The sequence below is a fragment of the Oryza sativa genome, chromosome 10 (assembly GCF_034140825.1).
Source record: "Oryza sativa Japonica Group chromosome 10, ASM3414082v1".
Lineage (NCBI taxonomy): Eukaryota > Viridiplantae > Streptophyta > Magnoliopsida > Poales > Poaceae > Oryza > Oryza sativa.
In genome coordinates this window covers 7,195,385-7,202,091 of record NC_089044.1, presented here as the reverse complement: position 1 = coordinate 7,202,091, position 6,707 = coordinate 7,195,385, and the positions used below count along the sequence as shown (strand labels likewise).

Here is a 6,707-nt window from a genome sequence, read left to right as displayed (position 1 = left end):
GGTCTAAAAGGAGCCCTCAAATTTTACTTGAATTTTCAGAGCGCCGGAAATATTTATTAAGCAACAAAAACAATTATCAAAGTTTATTAAAAAGAAAAACCTAAAAAAATAAATCCACTTCCTCCTTTGGGCCAAGCCCAGCCCAAAGTCTCCCTCTCCTCCCTCTCTTTCTCTCCCTCTCTTTCTCTCCCTCTCCTTCTCTTCCTCCTTCTCTTGGGCCTTCCCTCCCCCTCCCGGCCCAGCTCCCTCCTCCTCCTTCCTCCCGGCCTGCCTCGGCCCAGCAGCCCGGCCCAAGCCAGGCCGAGCCGAGCCAGTCGCGTGCACGCGCGCCGCGCGTGCGCTGACTGCGCGCGCTGACCGCGTGGGACCCACGCGCCGGTCGTCTTCCTCCTCCCGCACGGCCTCCTCTCTCTCCCGTGAAAACCCTAGTTCGTTCCTCCCTCGAATCCGCGCGATTTAAGCGTTGGATTCCAAAATTAATTGGGGGGAATTAATCCCCTTTCCTTCCTCTCCCTTTTCCCCCTAATCTCCCCTTTAATCGTGCACTATTTTGACCGGAACGGCTGCGCCATTCATGGCCGCCTTCCATGGCCGCCGGGCGCCTTTTCCGCCGCCGTTCCCCGCTCCTCCCGTGGCCGGCTCCCTCCCCACGCCTATAAAATGGAATCCCCATCCTTCGTTCTATCGTTTTAGCCCCTTCCCGAGCCTCCCCGTGGTCGTATCACCTCTCCCCGCCTTCTCCTTCTCTCTCTCCGACGCCGGCCGGCCTCCAGCCGCCTCTCCCTCCTCGCCCGAGCGCCGTCCGGTCGCGCCATCGCCGCCCTCGGCCTCGCAGCCGCCTCCTCTCCCCCGGTCAGCCCTCCGTTTCGCGGGGAAATCACCGGAGACGTGTCCTCGCCGGCAAAACAGTGGCGTTGCCGCCACTGTACTGCCTCCAGCCGCCCCTGCCGCGCCGCTCAGGTGCGGGCCGGCTGCGCCGTCTCCTCCCTCGGCGTCGCCGCGTCGACCTCCACCCCGGCCTGCCCTCGGTTTCACCGGAACGCCGTCGTCCGCGTCGGTCTCGCCCTCCGCCTCGCCGGAGTTCCTCCGGCAGCCCCGTCCGCCGTGCCTGTGCGCCGGCCGACGTCGCCATCTCCACCCCCGGCATTGCAGCGGCAAGGTCGCCCTCGCCCTCGCCCTCGCCCTCGCCTCCCCTCCACCCGAACGCCGCCGGTGTCCGTCGTCGTCTTCACCGTTCATCCTCGCCGGCTCGTCGTCTCGCGGCGCCGCCTCCGTCGTCGGCATCGCAGCGGCGTGTTCCTCGCCATCCTCGCCTCCGTGCAGCCGCTGCCGGCTGCCCTCGTCGTCTCCTCGCCGGCCCCGGTCGTCGTCGTCGTCGTCCTCCCGTCGTTCCCGGTCGTCGTGGCGTTCGTCCCTCCGTCAAGCCGTTCTCGTCCGTCGTCCGCGTTCGTCAAGTGTGCCGCTGCAGCCCCGTCGTCGTCTTCGTCCTCGACTCCGCGTCGTCAAGCCTCATGCCGGCCGCGTCTCGCCTTCGTCCAAGGATCGCCGCCGAAGTTGTCCCCTCGCCGTTCGTCCCCGTAGTTCCCGGCCGCCTCCGCCGCGCCCGTTCGTCGTTGTCGTTCCCACGCCTCGTCGCGTGGTGGTAAGGATCCCTCTCCCTCGCTGCCCCGTCCTCGTCCTTTCGGTGTCGCCCGTGCCCGTTGTGCGGTTGTCGACCCCGGTACCCGTGTACCGGTGTCGGTAGTCGTTCGCTTGCGCGTGTGGTGACCGTGTTAGTGTGCCCGCTCGGTAGCCGCGTGGTTTCCACGTGTGCAGCCCGCGTGGTGTCTAGTGGAGTCCGTTTGTCGGCCACTCGCCTCGGTTGACACACGGGGTCCGCTTCCGTCGACCCGTGGACCGTCTTTGTGTACTCGGCCTACCGCGGTCCTTTTTGTTGACATGTGGGGTCCGCATGTCAACGGCGCAGCCTTCCTGTCTTTTCCAGGCTAGCGCTTACACTTGTTTTATAGTTGCAAAGCTTAATTATAATAATCCGCAAATCTCCATATAACAGCATTAAACTTCGGATGATCATATCTTGGTCATACGAGCTCTGAATCGACCCGTTCAAGTCTCCTAATGTTTGTTATAACCTAAAGAACCGTGTGCTTTCTTTTTATGTATTGTTATTGCTTCTTTATAGGCTTGTAGCTTTGCTTGTGTGCTTCGCGTAGCTTCTGTCGTTCCGGAGGTTCCCGAAGCGTGGTTCGCGGTCGTCGCCGAAGGTTCGGAAGGCCGTTCTCTCTGAGCAAGGCAAGTCACATCATCCTTGAACATATTGAATCCCAGTTTATAAAATTATTTTGATTTAAATTATTGCATTGTCGCTTTATTTAAATTCCCGCGTTATCACTGTTTTATTTAGCCATGCCTATTTACCTTTGTTATGACCTTATTATTATTGTTATTGTTATTATTACCTTGTTCACCCTAGATTAAACAAAACCCCAACTAGTGGATACTCTACTCATGGTACCACTAGTATGATTTTAGGTAGATGCTTCGCTGTTTAATTAGGTAACATTAGGTGGTTTTACAACTCTAGACTTTGAGATATTCTCATCACCTGGACACTATGGAATGGTTTGGTTATTGTGGATTTGGCTTCACACATCCCCCTCTGTTCAAAATCCCCAAAATGGTTTTAGGCTGGGCTCGGGGTGCATGGTTTTGATAGTAGCACCTCGGCCATATAAGGACCAGTCTTCGGGCCTCTGTTGCAAAGCACTACCGTACTTCCACATGTCTAGTGGGTAAGGCTTAGTTTGTGGCTCAGTCTGGTTATAAACAAAAGTACACGGATGGAGATGGACGAAGTCGGGGGTCGATGGACATCTCTAGGACAAATGAAGGCTACACGAGCTGCGGCCCGGTAGTCGAGATGTCATGGCACAGGGCTGGTGTCCTGCTGCTAGGGGCTCAATCCTGCCTGCCTGTCCCGGAGGTTCCGGCCGTAGGTGGGGTTGGGTCGGTACTCTTGTCTATGGCTAGGATGGGTTGGGAACTATGTCACGTCTTCCGTCCGTATACCGTGGTGGTATGTGGCACGTGGTTACACGTGAGGAAGATGTGTCTTGTGGGTAAAGATATACACCTCTGATCAGAGTATAATCTATTCGAATAGCCGCGCCCTCGGTTATGGGCAAGCCGAGCAATGTACCCAAGTTAGTATTTTAATTCTTAAAATTTGCTTAACTACTAAAATGTGGAATGGTTGGCCTGGGTTGGCTTGGGACGAGCTGGGACCCAGGGTCGGGTTGCCAGTTCGGTCTGAATCATCGTAGGCCTTGGGTTAAGGCAGGTTCGTGAGGGTTCACGGCCTTGATTAATAGCACTGTGTAGCTCTAGGATCGTCTTTATAAAATGGCTTTGGGCAACTAAGTGACTTTTAAATGCTGTTTACTGCAAAACTTAACCCCGATATTATTATCCCCTTGTACCCCCTTGCATTAATTATGCATCTCCGGTGTGACTTGCTGAGTACTGTGGTTGTACTCATTCTTGCTCAATCTTTCCCCTCTTCAGTAAGAGAAGCTTTGGAGAAGAAGTCTTAGGTGGAGTCCTGGCTTATGCCCCAGTTGAGCGCCTGTGAAGATGGAGCCGTAGGCCCGCTAGTCCGCTGCTGTTTATTTTTGATTGTCAGGCCTTAAGTGCCTTTGTAATAATGTATATACTATCGATATAATAAAGATGTGTCTTTTATATCATGTTTGTGTGGTGTACCCCGGCTTTTCCTGGGACGGGGATTAATACACTAGCATTCGGGAAAAGGCAATTTTCTCGGTCGTGACAGCCGCCTCCGTCGTCGGCATCGCAGCGGCGTGTTCCACGCCATCCTCGCCTCCGTGCAGCCGCTGCCGGCTGCCCTCGTCGCCTCCTCGCCGGCCCCGGTCGTCGTCGTCGTCGTCCTCTCGTCACTCCCGGTCGTCGTGGCGTTCGTCCCTCCGCCGAGCCGTTCTCGTCCGTCCTCGGTGTTTCGTCAAGGTCGCTGTAGCCGTCGTCGTCTTCGTCCTCGGCTCCGCGTCGTCAAGCCTCGTGCCGGCCGCGTCTCGCCTTCGTCCAAGGATCGCCGCCGAAGTCGTCCCCTCGCCGTTCGTCTCCATAGTTCCCGGCCGCCTCCGCCGCGCCCGTTCGTCGTTGTCGTTCCCACGCCTCGTCGCGTGGTGGTAAGGATCCCTCTCCCTCGCTGCCCCGTCCTCGTCCTTTCGGTGTCGCCCGTGCCCGTTGTGCGGTTGTCGACCCCGGTACCCGTGTACCGGTGTCGGTAGTCGTTCGCTTGTGCGTGTGGTGACCGTGTTAGTGTACCCGCTCGGTAGCCGCGTGGTCTCCACGTGTGCAACCCGTGTGGTGTCTAGTGGAGTCCGTTTGTCGGCCACTCGCCTCAGTTGACACACGGGGTCCACTTCCGTCGACCCGTCGACCGTCTCTGTGTACTCGGTCTACCGCGGTCCTTTAGGTTGACATGTGGGGTCCGCATGTCAACAGCGCAGCCTTCCTGTCTTTTCCAGGCTAGCGCTTACACATGTTTTATAGTTGCAAAGCTTAATTATAATAATCCGCAAATCTCCATATAACAGCATTAAACTTCGGATGATCATATCTTGGTCATACGAACTCTGAATCAACCCGTTCAAGTCTCCTAATGTTTGTTATAACCTAAAGAACCGTGTGCTTTCTTTTTATGTATTGTTATTGCTTCTTTATAGGCTTGTAGCTTTGCTTGTGTGCTTCGCGTAGCTTCTGTCATTCCGGAGGTTCCCGAAGCGTGGTTCGCGGTCGTCGCCGAAGGTTCGGAAGGCCGTTCTCTCTGAGCAAGGCAAGTCACATCATCCTTGAGCATATTGAATCCCAGTTATTAAAATTATTTTGATTTAAATTAATGCATTATCGCTTTATTTAAATTCCCGCGTTATCACTGTTTTATTTAGCCATGCCTATTTATCATTGTTAAGACATTATTATTGCTATTGTTATTATTACCTTGTTCACCCTAGGAAAATAAAACCCCAACTAGTGGGTACTTTATTTATGGTTCCACTAGTATGAACTTAGGTAGATGCTTCGCTGGTTAATAGGACAACATTAGGTGGTTTTATAACTTTAGACTTTGGGAATTCTCATATCATTTGGACACTATGGAATGGTTGGCTTATGGTGGAATTGGACATACCCCTCTCTTCCTCTTTCAAAGCCCCTAAAACCTATTTTTCGGTGGGGTTTGGGTGCATGCCAGTTGTGGGAAGTAGCACCCCGGCCACTATAAGGATTAAGCTCGGGCCTCTGTTGCAAAGCACTACCGTACTTCCACATGTCTAGTGGGTAAGGCTTAGTTTGTGGCTCAGTCTGGTTATAAACAAAAGTACACGGATGGAGATGGACGAAGTCGGGGGTCGATGGACATCTCTAGGACAAATGAAGGCTACACGAGCTGCGGCCCGGTAGTCGAGATGTCATGGCACAGGGCTGGTGTCCTGCTGCTAGGGGCTCAATCCTGCCTGCCTGTCCCGGAGGTTCCGGCCGTAGGTGGGGTTGGGTCGGTACTCTTGTCTATGGCTAGGATGGGTTGGGAACTATGTCACGTCTTCCGTCCGTATACCGTGGTGGTATGTGGCACGTGGTTACACGTGAGGAAGATGTGTTGTCACGCCCAGAAATTCCCGAATAGAATTCCAAGCAGAATGTGCATTAAAATCCCCGTCCAGGACCAGCCGGGGTACACAAACGACAATGTTGACATTCAGATCCACGTCTTACAAACATCATAAAAGTCTTACAGAAATGCAGTGGAAAACAAAAGATAACTGGAGCTAATCCTTGACTTGAACTGCAGCGGGAACACCACTCCACAGGCATCCTCGACGGCACGGACGAAGCCTACTCCTCGGAGAACCCGCCATCGGACACATACTCGAGCTCTGAGGTCGGGGGAAAATAGAGCAAGACTGAGTACTACCCACTGTACTCAGCAAGTCATACCGGAATGGGGGTATGATGCATGGATTCAACAAGGGATAGCTAAGCAGGTTCATTTGCATAAATACTGGCATTTATAAACAGGAATTGAATGCGAAAACAGTTGTAATAATTAAGCAGTATTAATCATCCACTGTCCAACGCTACACCACGTTGCGACAGGCCCAACCATCCACCTAAACTATCCAAATTCAAAAGATTACACTAGGGTGAGACTAATCACGGTGAATCTGGTTGACCGCCCATAACCGCGGGCGCCGCTATTCGAATAGTTTTACTCTGATCAGAGGTGTACAACTGTACCCACAAGACACAGCCCCACGACACGTTTCCGTGCGCCGACATGCCACCACGACATACCGGAAAGAGGCCGTGACAGGACCATTCGCATAACCCCCTCTAACCAAGCACACCACACCTCAAGTTTCACCCCCACTCCTCGCAAGGCAGCGGGCAGTCCCCTCTCGTGCCTAGGTGAATCCGGAAGCCGCATAGGCCGTCGCAGGGCCCATCCAAACTCCATCACGCCCACCCTTGCCTGGATGCGTCGGCTAGAGGAAAGCTACACTACAAGCCCAGCCGTTGCCCACGCTGGCTTGTGGTAAGTACGATAAGTTCTTCCAGGGCATCCCGCGAACCGGTCCTTAACTGCCATGGGTGCGACCAGCAAAACCATGCACCCACAGCCCACCATG

The 6,707-nt window shown here is 54.2% G+C and overlaps 1 protein-coding gene across 1 annotated transcript; it reads left to right on the top strand.

Moving 5' to 3' along the window:
* The first annotated feature begins 446 nt into the window (after positions 1–446).
* On the top strand, positions 447–2,377 carry LOC136353737 (proline-rich receptor-like protein kinase PERK2). Its single transcript, XM_066304951.1, has 2 exons — positions 447–1,642; positions 2,183–2,377. Exons 1-2 carry the CDS (start codon positions 575–577, stop codon positions 2,285–2,287), a joined length of 1,173 nt encoding a protein of 390 aa, XP_066161048.1. The 5' UTR covers positions 447–574; the 3' UTR covers positions 2,288–2,377.
* Positions 2,378–6,707: the final 4,330 nt, after the last annotated feature.

Excerpts from the sequence above, each read along its gene's own strand:
- LOC136353737 (XM_066304951.1), top strand. The coding sequence starts at position 575 with ATGGCCGCCTTCCATGGCCGCCGGGCGCCTTTTCCGCCGCCGTTCCCC. Across the intron at positions 1,643-2,182 it reads CCACGCCTCGTCGCGTGGTG|GCTTGTAGCTTTGCTTGTGT; the intron begins GTAAGGATCCCT and ends GCTTCTTTATAG.